Source organism: Anolis sagrei, chromosome 5, assembly GCF_037176765.1.
Source record: "Anolis sagrei isolate rAnoSag1 chromosome 5, rAnoSag1.mat, whole genome shotgun sequence".
Taxonomy (NCBI): Eukaryota; Metazoa; Chordata; class Lepidosauria; order Squamata; family Dactyloidae; genus Anolis; species Anolis sagrei.
The window spans coordinates 196258324-196275931 of NC_090025.1; the positions used below are offsets into that span (position 1 = coordinate 196258324).

General features: G+C 46.2%; 1 protein-coding gene across 1 annotated transcript in view; it reads right to left on the minus strand.

Annotated features, from left to right (window-relative positions):
• Nucleotides 1-4237: 4237 nt before the first annotated feature.
• The window catches only part of KCP (kielin cysteine rich BMP regulator), a 141640-nt gene continuing 128269 nt past the window's right edge, over nucleotides 4238-17608 (minus strand). Inside the window, exons 45-50 of the mRNA XM_067469392.1 lie at nucleotides 15894-16066; nucleotides 13862-13973; nucleotides 12507-12608; nucleotides 12107-12271; nucleotides 8968-9277; nucleotides 4238-5282 (exon numbers count right to left, since the gene is read on the minus strand). Of these exons, the coding sequence (XP_067325493.1) occupies nucleotides 5065-5282; nucleotides 8968-9277; nucleotides 12107-12271; nucleotides 12507-12608; nucleotides 13862-13973; nucleotides 15894-16066 (1080 nt within the window). The 3' untranslated portion in view covers nucleotides 4238-5064. The remainder of the gene's footprint in view (nucleotides 5283-8967; nucleotides 9278-12106; nucleotides 12272-12506; nucleotides 12609-13861; nucleotides 13974-15893; nucleotides 16067-17608) is intronic.

Below are 17608 nucleotides of genomic sequence, written 5' to 3' on the forward strand. Positions count from 1 at the left end.
CCCAGTTCTTCTTCTGTGTCTCTAAGTTCATTCATAGATTTGAGGCGCCATTGGGTGTTTTCTTTAGTTAGAAGATGGTTATAGTTGAGCCATTTTTTCCTGGGTAGTTCTTTCTTATGGAAGGCTTCCGAAGGCGATACCCATCTGGGCGTTTTGGTGTAAAAGTAACCTTTGTACTTTTTCCACACTTTTAAGAGGGCTGATCTTATGTAATGATTGTTAAATGATCTTTCTATTTGGTCTTTTTCATACCAGAGGTATGCATGCCATCCTCTTCTTATATTCCACCCTTCTATAATTAGCATTCTTCTGGGTTCAAGATTCGCCCACGCCACAGTCCAAGACAGTGCGCACGCCTCGAAGTAGAGTTGTAGGTCCGGCAATGCCAGGCCTCCTCTGTCTTTCGCGTCCGTTAGGTCTTTGAATTTGACCCTGGGTTTTTTCCCATCCCAAACAAACCTCAAGATGTCCTTATTCCATTTTCTAAAACATGTGCTGTTCTTGATGATTGGTATTGTTTGGAATAAAAAGATCATCTTGGGTAATATGCTCATTTTAAGGGAGAACGTTCATTTTTACCGCTGCAACTCTACCCAGGAGTGATAGATTTAGTTTCGTCCATGTTTCCATCTCCCTCTTGATCTCTTTCCATTTCTCTATATAATTATTTTCTAGTAGGTTTAGGTTTCTCCGGGTGACCCAAATGCCTAAATATTTGATCTTATTTACTACTTTAATTCCCGCAAGATCTTCCAGTTTCTTCTGATTTGCTTTTGTGATATTCTTGGTCAGTAACATAGTTTTCCTTCTGTTTAGTTTGAACCCCGCAACCTCTCCATATTCTTCAATTTTGTCTAGCCATAGTTGTATTGTTTCCCTTGGGTTCTCTACAACGCATATGATGTCATCTGTTCTACAGTCTCAAAGCTCCCTGCTTGAGCGGTGATGGCACAATCATCAGCATAGATGAAACTCTCTGTCCCTTCTGGCAGTGGCTGGTCATTTGTGTCGATGTTGAACATGGATGGAGCAAGCACGCTCCCCTGAGGCAGGCCGTTCTTCTGTTTCCGCCATCTGCTTCTCTGGCCCTGGAACTCAACAAAAAAGCTCCTGTTCAGTAGCAGGTTTCCTATGAGGCAAGTGAGGTGGTAATCCTTTCTGATATTATACAGTTTTCTCAGGAGGAGGAGGCAATGGACCAGAAGCGACTTACTCAGTAATGAATTCCACTCATAACTCAACAAAAAAGCTCCTGTTCAGTAGCAGGTTTCCTATGAGGCAAGTGAGGTGGTAATCCTTTCTGATAATATACATTTTTCTCAGGAGGAGGCGATGAACCAGAAGCGACTTGCTCAGTAATGAATTCCACTCATATGTTTTACATAATTTATTTTGGTTTCACAATCCCAACTTTCGGTGTGATCTGGACCCCCCCCCCCCCCCCAACATTCTGGGAAGCCATTCCTGACTCTTCCTGTCAATCATGAGGATCATTTCCTTTCTCCCCAGTCCATGTTGACATTCAAGGGGGCTGGTTCCGCCTTTGCATAGACTTTGCATTTCTGCCAGTATATGGTTGACTTCCTTCCAGAGACGTGGACCAAGGTGCGACTATTTCACCTCGGCCGTAGAACTAAAATCCTTCTCGACATCTGGAGCAAGACCATCGTCCAAGAAGTCCCGCTTGAGAAGAGAAGGAGGTGAATGAGGAAGAGGGTCCCCCTGCAGTGCATCTAAACAGTCGAATTAATGCAGTTTGAGACCACGTTTGCAGCCAACGCTCTATGCTATGGAATCCTGGGAATCGCAGTTTGGTGAGTCAGAGATGGCTATAGACTGTGTAAAAGCAACAATCCCATAGCATTGAGTCACAGCAGTTAAAGTTGGGTGAATCTGTATTCGTTCTGCAGTGTAGATGCAACCTGAGAGGTTTAGGATTCTGTAAATTCGACTGTTCCATGGGTGCATCTACAAGGGTTGAATGAAAAGTAATGCCTCCACCTTGGTAACTCCTCCACAGATGGCAGTACTGGTATGCAGCAAGTACTGGCTTGTTCAGAAGACTCTCCTTTACAGTTCCATTTTGGCGGGAAGCCTTAGCATTGAACCTGGAATATTGTGTCCAATTCTGGGCACCACAATTCGAGAGAGATATTGACAAGCTGGAATGTGTCCAGAGGAGGGCGACTCAAATGAACAAGGGTCTGGAGAACAAGCCCTATGAGGAGCAGCTTAAGGAGCTGGGCATGTTTAGCCTGAAGAAGAGAAGGCTGAGAGGAGATATGATAGCCATGTGTAAATATGTGAGAGGAAGCCACAGGGAGGAGGGAGCAAGCTTCCTTTCTGCTTCCCTGGAGATTAGGACGCAATGGAACAATGGCTGCAAACTACAAGAAAGGAGATTCCATCTGAACATGAGGAAGAAATTCCTGACTGCGAGAGCTGTTCAGCAGTGGAACTCTCTGCCCCGGAGTGTGGTGGAGGCTCCTTCTTTGGAGGCATTTAAACAGAGGCTGGATGGCCATCTGTCAGGGGTGCTTTGAATGCAATATTCCTGCTTCTTGGCAGAATGGGGTTGGACTGGATGGCCCAGGAGGTCTCTTCCAACTCTTTGATTCTATGATCCTATGATTCTATGGTTGTGTTGTTAAGGGGTGAAGTACAAGGGTTGAATGAAAAGTAATGCCTCCACCTTCATAACTCCTCAACAGATGGTAGCACTGGTATGCGGCAGGTACTGGCTTGTTCAGTAGACTCTCCTCAACAGTTCCATGTTGGTGGGAAGCCTTAGCATTGAATGGCTGTGTTGTTAAAGTGCAAAGTATGGAACCCTGCACAGATGGTCGGTCAATGCAACTTAAGCAACATGCAGTCATTTAATTCTTGAGAGCAGAAGGTGTCACCCCAAAGGAAATTCATCAGAGAATGCAAGCTCTTTATGGGGATTATATTGATGTGAGTACTGTGCGTCGTTGGGCGAGTAAGTTTAAAGATGTTGAGGTGACACCTTCTGCTGTCAAGAAATCAATGACTGCACGTTGCTTAAGTCGCATTGACCGACTGTCTGCGCAGGGTTCCATACTTCACACTTTAACAACACAACCGTTCGATGCTTAGGCTTCCTATCAAAATGGAACTGTAGAGGAGAGTCTACTGAACAAGTCAGTACCTACCGCATACCAGTACTGTCATCTGTTGAGGAGTTACCAAGGTGGAGGCATTACTTTTCATTCAACCCTCATATTGGTACATGCTAAAGCTTCCTGAAAAATGGAACTGTAGAGGAGAGTCTACTGAACAAGCCAGTACCTACCGCATACCAGTACTGTCATCTGTTGAGGAGTTACCAAGGTGGAGGCATTACATTTCATTCAACCCTCATATTGGTACATGCTAAAGCTTCCTGAAAAATGGAACTGTAGAGGAGAGTCTACTGAACAAGCCAGTACTGCCATCAGTTGAGGAGTTACGAAGGTGGTGGCATTACTTTTCCTTCAGACCTCGTATATGGTAGAATCAATGCCGCTAGATATCACCTTAACTGCCATGGCTCAATGCTAGGGCTTCCTGGGAGTTGTAGTTTGACAAGTGCTTTAGCTTTCTCTGCCAAAAGGAGGCTGGGGCCTCACCAAAGTACAAACCCCAGCATTCCACAGCACTGAGGTGTGACAGTACTGCTTTAAGTACTCTGGCTCAATGCACTGGAATCCTGGGATTTGTAGTTTGGTGAGGCTCCAGCAGGCTTTTGGCAGGCTAAACCCTTTGCAGAACTATAACTCCCCGGATGAGGATAGTGAGGCCCCTGCATGCTTTTGGCAGGCTGAAGCCTTTGTAAAACGACAACTCCCAGGATGAGGGTGGTGAGACCCCAACATGCTGTTGGCAGGCTAATACCTTTGCAAAACTACACCTCCCAGGATGAGGATGGTGAGGCCCCAACATGTTTTTGGCAGGCTGAAGCCTTTGTAAAACTACAATTCCCAGGATGAGGATGGTGAGGCCCTAGCCTGCTTTTTGGCATGCTAAAACTTTTGTAAAACTACATCTCCCAGGATGCGGATGGAGAGGCCTTTATGCTTTTGGTACAGAAGGCTAAAGACCTTGTCAAACTATAACTCCCAAGATACCATAGCATTGAGCCATAACATTTCCAACTGGTGTCAAACTGCAGGATTTCATAGCATTGAGCTTTACCATGTCTTTTGGCTTCTCTGCCAAATAGTGATGGTGTCTCACCAAACTACAGCTCCCAGGATGAGGGTGGTGAGGCTCTTGCATGCTTTTGGGTGGCTAAAGCCTTTGTAAAACTACAACTCCCAGGATGAGGATGGTGAGACCCCAACATGCTATTGGCAGGCTAATACCTTTGTAAAACTACAACTCCCATGATGAGGATGGTGAGACCCCAACATGCTTTTGGCAGGCTGAAGCCTTTGTAAAACTACAACTCCCAGGATGAGGATGGTGAGGCCCTAGCATGCTTTTGGGTTGCTAAAGCCTTTGTAAAACTACAATTCCCAGGATGAGGATGGTGAGGCCCTAGCATGCTTTTGGGTTGCTAAAGCCTTTGTAAAATTACAATTCCCAGGATGAGAATGGTGAGGAGCTAGCATGCTGTTGGCAGGCTGAAGCCTTTGTAAAACTACAACTCCCAGGATGAGGGCGGTGAGGCCCTAGCATACTTTTGGGTGTCTAAAACCTTTGTAAAACTACAATTCCAAGGATGAGGATGGTGAGGTTCTAGCCTGCTTTTTGGCAAGCTAAAACTTTTGTAAAACTACATCTCCCAGGATGAGGATGGCGAGGCCTTTATGCTTTTGGTACAGAAGGCTAAAGACCTTGTCAAACTATAACTCCCAAGATACCATAGCATTGAGCCATAACATTTCCAACTGGTGTCAAACTGCAGGATTTCATAGCTTTGAGCTTTACCATGTCTTTTGGCTTCTCTGCCAAATAGTTATGGAGCCTCACCAAACTACAGCTCCCAGAGTCCCATTGAGCCATGACAGGTAAAAGAGGTGCGAAACTGCATTCGTTCCACAGTGCAGATGCATCCTGCGGTCACAGCGCACCGTGAATGACACGGGGACAGGCCTCAGGCGGGATGCAGTGCGCCTCATGCTCCACCAATCCGGCCGGGCATTGGCATCCTGGCACGCAGGGCTTGAAGCAGTGCGACTCCATGACTCCCAGCGGCAAAGCGCAGTTGAAGCAGGTCTTTGGGCAGCGCGGACCACACTCGTCGAAGACGTAGCCTCGCTCCTGGGGGCAGCCCACCGCTGTGGAGAGACAGAGAGAAGACCCACACCATGAGTTGGGGTCTGGCACAGGCTGAGCACCCACCCTCCCAAAATCCTAAAACCCACAACACCCCGAAAGCGTGACACTGTTCTCAAACACCACTATCTCCCCCATAAAAAGGACCTAGAGCAGTGGTTCTCAACCTTATATTGTCGAAGGCTTTCATGGCTGGAATCACTAGGTTCTTGTGGGTTTTTTCGGGCTATAGGGCCATGTTCTAGAGGCATTCTCTCCTGACGCTTTGCCTGCATCTATGGCAAGCATCCTCAGAGGTAGTGAGGTCTGTTGGAAATAGGACAATGGGTTTATATATCTGTGGAATGGCTGGGGTGGGGCAAGGAGCTCTTGTCTGCTGGAGCTAGGTGTGAATGTTTCAGCTGATGATCGCGACCCCCCAAAAATAGCCAAACGAACCTCCAGGGGTTGCGACCTACAGGTTGAGAACCGCTGACCTAGACTTTGGGGGGTCTGTAGTTTGTTAAGGACATCAGGCTGAAATTGTATAAAAGGGCCATATAATAATAATAATAATAACAACAACAACAACAACAACAATAAATGTGTGTGTATGTGTATATGTATCTTCTATATAAATAAAAAATGAGTCGCCTGAGGGCTGAGAAAAGCGGTACATATAAAAAAGTAAATAAATAAATAAATAAATAATGTTTGTTTGTGGGATTAACAGAACTCAAAAACCACTGGGGGAATTGGCACCAAATTTGGACACAAGACACCTAACAACCCAATGTATGTCCTTCATTAAAAAAAATGATGTTGCTATTTGGTTGCTGGGATTTATAGTTCGCCTACAATCAAAGAGCATTCTGAACCCCACCAATGATGGAACTGAGCCAAATGTGGCACACAGGACTCACATGATCAACATAAACAGTATTTCTCCTTGTTTCTTTCATAGAATCATAGAATCATAGAATCAAAGAGTTGGAAGAGACCTCATGGGCCATCCAGTCCAACCCTCTTCTGCCAAGAAGCAGGAATACTGCATTCAAATCACCCCTGACAGATGGCCATCCAGCCTCTGTTTAAAAGCTTCCAAAGAAGAAGCCTCCACCACACTCTGGGGCAGAGAGTTCCACTGCTGAACGGCTTTCACAGTCAGGAAGTTCTCCCTCATGTTCAGATGGAATCTCCTCTCTTGTAGTTTGAAGCCATTGTTCCGCGTCCTAGTCTCCAAGGAAGCAGAAAACAAGCTTGCTCCCTCCTCCTCCCTGTGGCTTCCTCTCACATATTTATACATGGCTCTCATCATATCTCCTCTCAGCCTTCTCTTCTGCAGGCTAAACATGCCCAGCTCCTTAAGCCACTCCTCATAGGGTTTGTTCTCCAGACCCCTGATCTGCTCCCTCCTCCCTGTGGCTTCCTCTCACATATTTATACATGGCTCTCATCATATCTCCTCTCAGCCTTCTCTTCTGCAGGCTAAACATGCCCAGCTCCTTAAGCCGCTCCTCATAGGGCTTGTTCTCCAGACCCTTGATCGTTTGAGTCGCCCTCCTCTGGACACATTCCAGCTTAAAGTCAATCTCTCTCTTGAATTGTGGTGCCCAGAATTGGACACAATATTCCAGGTGTGGTCTAACCAAAGCGGAATAGAGCATGGGGAGCATGACTTCCCTAGATCTAGACACTAGGCTCCCATTGATGCGGGCCAAAATCCCATTGGCTTTTTTTCCCGCCACATCACATTGTTGGCTCATGTTTAACTTCCTCCCCACGAGGACTCCAAGATCTTTTTCACACGTCCTGCTCTCAATCCAGGCATCCCCATTCTGTATCTTTGCATTTCGTTTTTCCTGCCAAAGTGGAGTATCTTGCATTTGTCCCTGTTGAACTTCATTTTGTTAGTTTTGGCCAATCATCTCTCTAATCTGTCAAGATCGTTTTGAATTCTGCTCCTGTCCTCTAGAGTCTTGACTTAATTTTAATTTTTTTTGAGTGAAGGACATAGATTGCTTTGGTTGGTGTCTTGTGTCCAAATTTGGGGTCAGTTTGCCCAGGGGTTTGTGTGTTCTGTTAATCCCACAAACATATATATATATATTCTCCAAAGGTTGACTGTCTATATAAACCAAGGCTGAACCAAGGGGTGTGTGGTGCTTTTTAAAGGTCTTTCGCATTCTCTGCCAAAGAGTGCTGTTGCCTCATCGAACCACAAATCTCAGGATCCCATACTCATTGTGTCATGGTGTCAAACTGTCCTGCCTCAGTGCTATGGGATCCTGGGATTTGTAGTTCGTTATAGGGAACTGGGCATGTTTAGCCTGAAGAAGAGAAGGCTGAGAGGAGATATGATAGCCATGTATAAATATGTGAGAGGAAGCCACAGGGAGGAGGGAGCAAGCTTGTTTTCTGCTTCCTCGGAGACTAGGACGCAATGGAACAATGGCTTCAAACTACAAGAGAGGAGATTCCATCTGAACACGAGGAAGAACTTCCTGACTGTGAGAGCCGTTCAGCAGTGGAACTCTCTGCCCCGGAGTGTGGTGGAGGCTCCTTCTTTGGAAGCTTTGAAACAGAGGCTGGATGGCCATTTGTCAGGGGTGATTTGAATGCAATATTCCTGCTTCTTGGCAGAATGGGGTTGGACTGGATGGTCCATGAGGTCTCTTCCAACTCTTTGATTCTATGATTCTACTGGAGTTTTCCTATTCCGGAAAGGCACATCGGAACAGCCAGGTCCTCAAATTCTTCCTAAAGACTGCCAGTGTGGGGGCCTGTCTAATGTCTTTGAGGAGGGTGTTCCAAAGGAGGGTTGACCTCTCTCTGTAAGGAGCCCCAGTTAACATCCTGGCCGCTGCCCGTTGGACTAGTTGGAATTTCCGAGCCGTTTTCAAGGGCAGCCCCACATAGAGCGCATTACAGTAGTCCAGTCTAGAGGTGACCAAGGCACCTCTAGATAGTATTATTGTAGATATTGTAGCCCAGGGTTGCTATAAAGAAAAAATGGATGGCCATCCACCGGGAGTTCTTTGATTGTGCCTTCCTGGATAGCCTTTCCTAAGTCACAGAGTACGCATTTCCTGTTTTGTCCTTTCTTTGAGTATTGAACTTCATTTCCCAGAATTCCTTCCTATAACTCAATATGGGAGAGCTTTCTGGGAGTTGAAATGTGTAGAGATATGTGTGTGTGTATACACATACACACTTACACATATACAGAATCCCTCCCCTGTAAGTTCCCAGTAGCCCAATGGAGGCACCTCCATGTTGCCGACCCAGAGCCCCGAGTCTCAGGCAGCCATGAGGGAAAGGAAGGGGAGGAGATGGATCTGGAGGAGCGTGCTCTCTCTCTCTCTCTCTCTCTCTCTCTCTCTCTCTCTCAATCCTTCCTTCCTTCCTTCCTTCCTCTCCTGTCAGGCTTTTTAAAATGCCTAGGCTGTTGCCTCATCAAACCAAAAACCCCAGGATTCCATATCCATTGGGTCATGGTGTCAAACTGTCCTGCCTCAGTGCTATGTGATCCTGGGATTTGTAGTTTGTTATAGTGTCAGATCTCTCAGGTAGAGGCGGAATCTATACAGGTCCAGCCTGACTTCCTAGGATTCCACAGAATGGAGTTCAAGTGTTGCGAAACTGCATTCATTCTACAGTGTAGTTGCACCCTGCAAGGTTGACGGTCAATGGTGCCCGTATTCTCACCGCAAAGTGTGGGCGAACGCCACTGCAGCACCAGCCCGGCATGGCGGCACTCGGCAGCATAGGCCTCCAAGGCTTCACACAGGCAGTCTTCGATCCCGGCAGCTCCGCAGGCGCAAAGGTCATAGACGCAGGAGGCAAAGAAGGGCTCCGGGGGAACGGCGGCGTGGCAGCGATCAAAGGGTGGCCCCTTGAGCACTTTGCACCGGGTGTTGGCCTCTTTGCGGGAACGGTAGCCAGACTCCTTGCAGGGGTCCACATCTGTCCCATCGGCACAACTGCGGCTGGGGTCCGTAGCATTGTTGGCGGTCACCTAGGGGTAAAGGAACACAAGGCCTATTTGCACAAACCACATAAAAAGTACATAGGTATGTATATATACCGGTAAGATCAGTACATAGGGAAGTAGCAGCCAATAATGAAAGGACCAAGACAGAGACATCTCCAGCTCATCCGCTGTTTGGGTATCAGCCAGCACGTCAACGACTTAAATCCAGACATAGTTTTCTAAGATCTACAGAGACACTTGCTGGAACACCTCAGCAGGCGAGAGTCCAAAAGTGGCAGGCTCAAACCCAGAACCTCAACCAATGGCTGATACCAAATGAGAGACTCCCCCCTGGGCACACAGAGGACTGGGCGACTTGGAAGGCACTGAACAGACTGCGCTCTGGCACCACGAGATGCAGAGCCAACCTCAAGAAATGGGGCTACAAAGTGGAATCCATGACATGTGAGTGCGGAGAAGAGCAAACTACAGACCACCTGCTGCAATGCACCCTGAGCCCTGCCACATGCACAATGGAGGACCTTCTTGCAGCAACACCAGAGGCACTCCAAGGGGCCAGAGACTGGTCAAAAGACATTTAAACAACTACCAAACTCACACATTTTGTATTTTCTGTTTGTTTGCTTTGTTCTGTTAGAAATGTAATATAACTGACTGGCTGCCCTGACATGAGAAATAAATAAAAATAAATAGTACGTAGGGTTGCCTCTGAAGACTGCTCAGAAGCTTCAGTTAGTCCAACACTCTGCAGCCAAGGTACCAAGAGAGCACAACGCCCTTTCTGTGCCAGTGTTGGAACACAGCCTGTGATTGTGTTTCAACTTGTGCGCCAGCTGCACCCATACCTTGGGAAGTCTGACTTGGTCACGGTGGTACATGCTCTGGTTACATCCCGTATAGACTACTGCAATGCTCTCTACGTGGGGTTGCCTCTGAAGACTGCCTGGAAGCTACAACTAGTCCAACGAGTGCCAGCAGATTACTGACACAAGTGGGGTACAGGAAGCACACTACTCCTCTGTTGCGTCAGCTCCACTGGCTGCCAATTAGCTTCTGAGCACAATTCAAAGTGCTGGTGTTGACCTATAAATCCCTAAACGGCTCCGGCACAGTTTACCTGTCCGAACGGATTCTCCCCTACGAACCATCCAAGTTGTTAAGATCTTCTGGAGGGGCCCTGCTCTCAGTCCCACCATCTTTGCAATCGTGTCTGGTGGGGACGAGAGACAGGGCCTTCTCGGTGGTGGCCCCTTGGCTGTGGAACTCTCTCCCGATGGAGATTAGATCTGCCCCTTCCCTCCTGACTTTCAGAAAGCTAGTGAAATCCTGGCTCTGGGACAGAGCATTCTCAGAATGATTGGCAAGTCAGTAATAACCTAATAACTACTGACCACACTGGCGGATTGTGATGGATGTCATTCTTTCTTGACGATTTTGCTCTATCTATTTATTCTGTTTGTATTTTAATGTATTATGACGTTATGATGTTATTAGTTTATTGTGTATGCATTTTCTGTTGTCAGCCGGCCTGAGTCCCTCTGTGGAGGTTGAGAAGACTGGGATATAAAAGTTCTAAATAAATTAACAAACAAACAAATAAATAAATAAATTCAAGATCAGGGTACTTTGAGTGTGCAGAGAATGACAGAGAGACACTTGTTCAAAGTGTAGTTTCCCATGACAATGTTCCTACAGGGTATAGGGATGATGATTTACTCCCTGAATTGCTCCCAGAGAGTTCCCAGGATTTGGGGCTTGAAAACAACTCGGCACCGACAGAAGTTAATGAGCAAATAGATAGACGGTAGGAGATTAGTCAAAACAAACAAGCCGAACAGTGGCTTCGGCACTCTGCCAGGCCCCGACAGAAAAAGATAAGGGAATCTCAATTAAAGCGAAACCAATTTCTGAGTGCTTGGGATAGTTTAACGAGGGGATAAAAGTACCAAGTACGGGAAATGTAACCAGATGAAACATTGTTTGGAATCAAGTTAAGTTCTTGTTTCACGGAAGCCTAGCTTGGAAGATTCATGCTTAAATATTTCTTGTGTCATGGTTTTGAATCTTAGATTTTATGATTTCATACTCATGCCTTGGATTAATGTTTCCTGGTTTTCTGGATTATATTAGAGAAGGGTGGACTGTTTTCACGGACTTTGCTGAGCTTTACCCTGGACTATTTTGTTCCTGCTTATCTTCTTAGCTAATTGGATTTACCTATTTCTTTAAAGTGTTTTTTTATTTTGCTGCTTTTTAATTAATCCAATAAAAGGATTGTTTTCCTATTCAATGTGTGGTGTTTAAAGTCAGAGGGCTTTTCCTGTCCTGGAGTGCAACAGTCAGCTCCACTGGCTGCCTATTAGCTTCTGAGTACAATTCAAAGTGCTGGCTTTAGCCTATAAAGCCCGTAACGGTTATGGCCCAGTTTACCTGTCTGAACGTATCTCCCTCTATGAATCACCTTAAGATCATTGGGGGAGAGCCTGCTCTCAGTCCCTCCACCATTGCAATCATGTTTGGCGGGAACAAGAGGCAGAGCCTTCTCTGTGGTAGCCCCTCAGCTATGGAATTCCCTCCCAAATGAGATAAGATCTGCTCCATCACTCCTGACCTTCCAAAAAAAAAAGTGAAATCCTGGCTCTGAGATAATTTTGCCTTGTTGGAATTCATTTTGTTAGTTTTACTATGATTCTGGGGCAGTATGTTTCTCTTTGTGGATATTTACGCCATACTGTAAGGACGTTGGATGGCAGCCATCTTCTGAGCCCAAAATATTTTCAGTGTAGAAAAAAATGCATGAATTTGGGACCCCGGACATAGAACCTTGACACCTTGAGTGCCCACAACTGTTACCTTCCAGCTGTTGCCAAAAGCTGCCTCCGAGAGGGTCAGGTGGCCAGATCGGAGCCGCAGGTCATCCTGGGGGTAGCTGTTGAAGTTTCCACAGAGCCCACAGGTCCGGCCTTTGTATGTCCCAGGTACGCTGACCTCCAGGTGGGAGCGGCCGTTCCAGAGAACCTGGACAGGGAAGAACAAGGGTACAGATGTCTCCTCAAAGTCTAATAGCTCACAAAGGGGCTTCCCATGAATTGGAGCCAAATAGGGGGTGAGATCTGGGTGCCATTAAAGGCCAAAGATGGACGCAGGGACTCAACCTTCTGGAATCCCATTGGTTCTGCCAAGCTCATCTGGAAAGTTGCCATACACGGTACACAGCTCCAAAGTACCCACCACCCCAGCCTCCCCGTTGCACCTTCAGTCCAAGGTTGGTGTTCAGGAGGAGGGTGCTGGTCTTGAGCTCAATGTACAGGTGAGGCTCCTTCAAGAAGGGGAGGGTCACGGTCAGAGAGTCCACCTGAATGAGAATAGGAAGAGTTTGCTCAGATACACCTACATCTGTAGTAACAGCAACCACCAGACCTTTCTTTGGAGGCTTCAATCAGATGGCCATCTCTTGTGAGGACTTTGTTTACATGTTTCTGCTGGGCAGAAGGGAGTTGGACTAGATGGCCCTTGGATTCCTGTCAAGGTTATTGACCATCTGGAGAATGTTTAGAAGAAAACAACCAAAATGGTTGAAATTCTGGAAAGCAACACAGATGATCAAAATTCTCGAAAGCAACCAAGGTGGTTGAAGTTCTGGAAACAACCCAGATGGTCTAAGTTCTGTAAAGCAAGCAAGATAGTCTAAGTTACAGAAAGCAACCTAGATGGTTGAAGTTCTGGAAAGGAACCAAGAGATGGTCAATATTTTGGGAAACAAAGTTCTACAAACTTGATAAGTTTTGATTGAAGAAGTTTGGAAGGAGATATTGGTGTTATTGTTGATGTTTACTGCTTGTTTATGAGTTTATTTATTGGGTTGCTGTAGGTTTTTTCGAGCTATATGGCCATGTTCTAGAGGCATTCTCTCCTGACATTTCGCCTGCATCTATGGCAAGCATCCTCAGAGTTTATTTATTGTTGTATTGTTGTTGTTGTTGTTTTACTGATGTATTTGGGCATGGCCTCTTGTAAGCCGCACCGAGTCCTTCGGGAGATGGTAGCGGGGTACAAATAAAGGCTTATTATTATTATTATTATTATTATTATTATTATTATTATATGATCGTCTCCCCTAAATATTTCTTGGGATGTCATATTAAAATTGAAGCAAGATTGTTTTCTGCTGATCCTGTGATGAGAACATGAACCAACAACATGAAAAGAGACTCTGTCTAAGCACCAGGAAGACCTGTTGGACAGTGGAAGGACCTCTTTGGATGTCGTTCAACAAAGCTTAAATGGACATCTCTCAAGAGTGTTTTAGTGGTGGATTCCTATATGGAAGGGGATGGGACTTGATGTCTTTTTCAGACCTTTCTCAGTTTTCTGACATTAGGATCCAATAACAAAGTAAGCAAAAGAGCAGAGGGATGAGAAAAGTGTTGAGGAACATGGGTGCTTCCAAGTCTACTCGGTGGAGCAGATGCATTTCTCACTCTACACTGGAACCCATTCCAACTCTATTCAGTAGACATGTGTTTCCCTCTCTGCACTGGAGCTAACCCACAGCTTTCTATGTGGCATTTTGGAGGCCAAAATGATGACTCTCTTTCTTTTCCTCACCATGACGACACGATCCTGGAGCAGGCGCACGATGGTGTCACCAACCATCACCGTCACCTCCTTGGTCCAGGACACTCCTTGTCGTCCACGGTCATCATTGGTCACATGAATGCTGTTGAGGGTGAAATGCCGAGTTAGTGTAGGTACCATAATAAAATCCAAGAAACCAAGAAACATGAATCCAAGGCAAGTGAGTACAAAATCATAGAATCCAAGAATCAAAACCATGAAACAAAGGCACTTTAAAGCAAAGCTTCCAAGAAACAGGGACAAGATCTTGACTTGATTCCAAACGATGCTTCATCTGACTACAGATTTTGTACTTGGGACTTTTATCTCCTTGTTAAGCTATGTCCCAAGTGCTCAGAAATTGGTTTCGCTTTAGCTTTGAATCTCTTATCTTTCTTTCTCTGAGCCTGGCAGAACACCGAAGCCACTGCTCTGCTCTTCTGTTTTGACTAATCAACTCCTGTCCATTTATTTGCTCATTAATTTCTGCAGCTGGGCCAGGTGCTGAGCTGTTCTCAAGCTCTAAATCATGGGAATTCTCTGGTTGCAATTCAGGGAGCACGCCATCATCCCCACACCCTTCTGAGACATGAGAAACTACACTTTGAACAGGGATCTCCTGGTCATTCTCTGCATCAATATCATTGGCCAGACCATTACCTTCTTGAAACTCATTGTCATCACTCCCCACATCTAAAGCACCCTGGTCCTTAAACACAATCACAGGTTGAGCTCCAACACACACAAACCCGAGTCCGCGGTAAGTGAACCGTGAAATAGCGAGGGAACACTGTACACCATTTGCTTCACTGCCAACAGAACCTTTGAAGATGCTGTTAGCCACAGATCCAGGTGAAGTTTCAGGAGATAATGCTTCTGGAACATGGTTGTACAGCCTGAAAAGCGCACAGCAACCTAAACCATATTCTTGTTTGCCTATTTGGGTGATATGCATTGTATGAGCCTAAGGAAGGGAAAATAACCCAACAGATTTCATTTGGATGGCTGTGGGTCCCAGTCCAACCCAGGGAGCTTTTCTATGTTCTATCCCTCCATATTGCAAGGGCTACTCTGCAATCCCATACACTTGGAGGGTCGTTTGGAAAGAGTTGGTTTGTATCTGTGAATATAACGTTCATCTAACAAAATGAAGTTCAACAGTGACAAATGCAAGATGCTCCACTTTGGCAGGAAAAATGAAATGCAAAGATACAGAATGGGGGACAATGCCTGGCTCGAGAGCAGGACATGTGAAAAAGATCTTGGAGTCCTCGTGGACAGGAAGTTAAACATGAGCCAACAATGTGATGTGGCGGCAAAAAAAGCTAATGGGATTTTGGCCTGCATCAAGAGGAGTCTAGTGTCTAGATCCAGGGAAGTCATGCCCCCCATGCTCTACTCTGCTTTGGTTAGACCACACCTGGAATATTGTGTCCAATTCTGGGCACCACAATTCAAGAGAGATATTGACAAGCTGGAACGTGTCCAGAGGAGGGCGACTAAAATGATCAAGGGTCTGGAGAACAAGCCCTATGAGGAGTGGCTTAAGGAGCTGGGTATGTTTAGCCTGAAGAAGACAAGGCTGAGAAGAGATATGATAGCCATGAATACATATGTGAGAGGAAGCCACAGGGAGGAGGGAGCAAGCTTGTTTTCTGCCTCTCTTGCAGACTAGGATGCAATGGAACAATGGCTTCAAATTACAATAAAGGAGATTCCATCTGAACATTAGGAAGAACTTCCTGACCATGAGAGCCGTTCAGCAGTGGAACTCTCTGCCCCGGAGTGTGGTGGAGGCTCCTTCTTTGGAGGCTTTTAAGCAGAGGCTGGATGGCCATCTGTCAGGGGTGATTTGAATGCAATATTCCTGCTTCTTGGCAGAATGGGGTTGGACTGGATGGCCCAGGAGGTCTCTTCCAACTCTAGGATTCTAGGATTCCACCCCAACACCATTCCAGTGTGCATCCCACTCCATTGGTCGATCTAGTCCACAGAGTATGTGGGCCGACAAGAGCGTCATCACCTGAAGTCTCCCCCTTCGCAGTCCTGGGCCATGATGTAGGTGCAGCTGCCCTGGAAGTGGACCATCCGGCCATCAAAAGTGCGGTAATGCGGGTCGCCAAAGGCCACACAAGTAGCGGGTCGGGGGACGCAGTGTGGGCAGCATATGCCAGGGATCATGGTGGGCGTCTCGTCCTGCCAAGCGAGAGAAAGCATATCAAGATCACCACACACTATTCTTATTAGATTACTTATGGAAACGGCAAATAAGGAAACTGCCCATTTATTTATTTACTTCATTTGTATACCGCTCTTCTCAGCCCTTAGGCAACTCAGAGCGGTTAACAGCAACAGTTTCAGTATACACAGTACAAGATCATTGGGCATTTAAAAGCAATAACATAACAAATCAATTAAACAGTAAACATCAATACAACAATATATCAATATAACAAATCCGTCTCATCAATAGAATCAGAATCCAGTCTCGTTATCCATTATTCCATGTTCCGCTAATCAATCAATTATACTGCTTAGTCAAATGCCTGTTCAAACAGCCAGGTTTTAACTTTTCTCCGGAATGCCAGTAAGGAGGGGGCCGATCTGATATCTGCAGGAAGGACGTTCCACAGCCGAGGGGCCACCACTGAGAAGGCCCTGTCTCTCATCCCCGCCAGGCGTGCTTGTGAAGCCGGCGGGACCGAGAGCAGGACCTCCCCAGACGATCTTAATGTCCTAACTGGCTCATAGGAGGAGATGCGTTCGGACAGGTACGTCGGGCCAGAACCGTTTAGGGCTTTAAAGGCTAAAGCCAGCACTTTGAATTGTGCCCGGAAGCAAATTGGCAGCCAGTGGAGCTGGCGCAGCAGAGGAGTTGTATGCTCCCTGAGTGTCACTCCTGTTAGCATCCTGGCTGCCGATCGTTGGACCATTTGAAGCTTTCGAGCAGTCTTCAGAGGCAACCCCATGTAGAGAGCGTTGCAGTAGTCTATATGGGATGTGACTAGAGCATGGACTACCGTGGCCAAGTCAGACTTCCCAAGGTACGGGTGCAGCTGGCGCACAAGTTTTAACTGTGCGAATGCTCCCCTGGTCACAGCTGAAACCTGGGGTTCCAGGCTCAGCAATGAATCCAGGATCACTCCCAAGCTGCGAACCTGCGTCTTCAGGGGGAGTGTGACCCCATCCAGCACAGGCTGTAACCCTATACCCTGTTTGGCCTTGTGACTGAGCAGGAGTGCCTCTGTCTTGTCTGGATTCAATTTCAATTTTTTCGCCCTCATCCAGACCATCACAGCGGCCAAGCACCGGTTCAGGACCTGAACAGTTTCCAGTGGAGGTGCTGCACTCCAGAACAGGAATAACCCTCTGACTTTAAACACCACTTATTGAAAATAAGTAAAAAGCAGCAACGTAAAATCACTTAAAAGAAATAGGTAAATCCAATTAAGTAAGAAGATAAACAGGAACAAATTAGTCTAAGGTAGAGTTCATCAACATCCATAAAAGCAAAGCTTTTGAACTGCTGTGAGTCGCTTCTGGGCTGAGAACAGCAGTATAGAAGTAAAGTAAAGTAAAGTAAATAAAGTAAATAAAGCTCACACATCTCCAGTACAATCCAGAAAATCAGGAATATGTTGATCCAAGGCTTGGGTAAGCAATCATGAAATACAGGAATCCAAAACCATGAACAAGAAATACCTTAGCATGAAACTTCAAAGCAAGGTTTCGACAAAA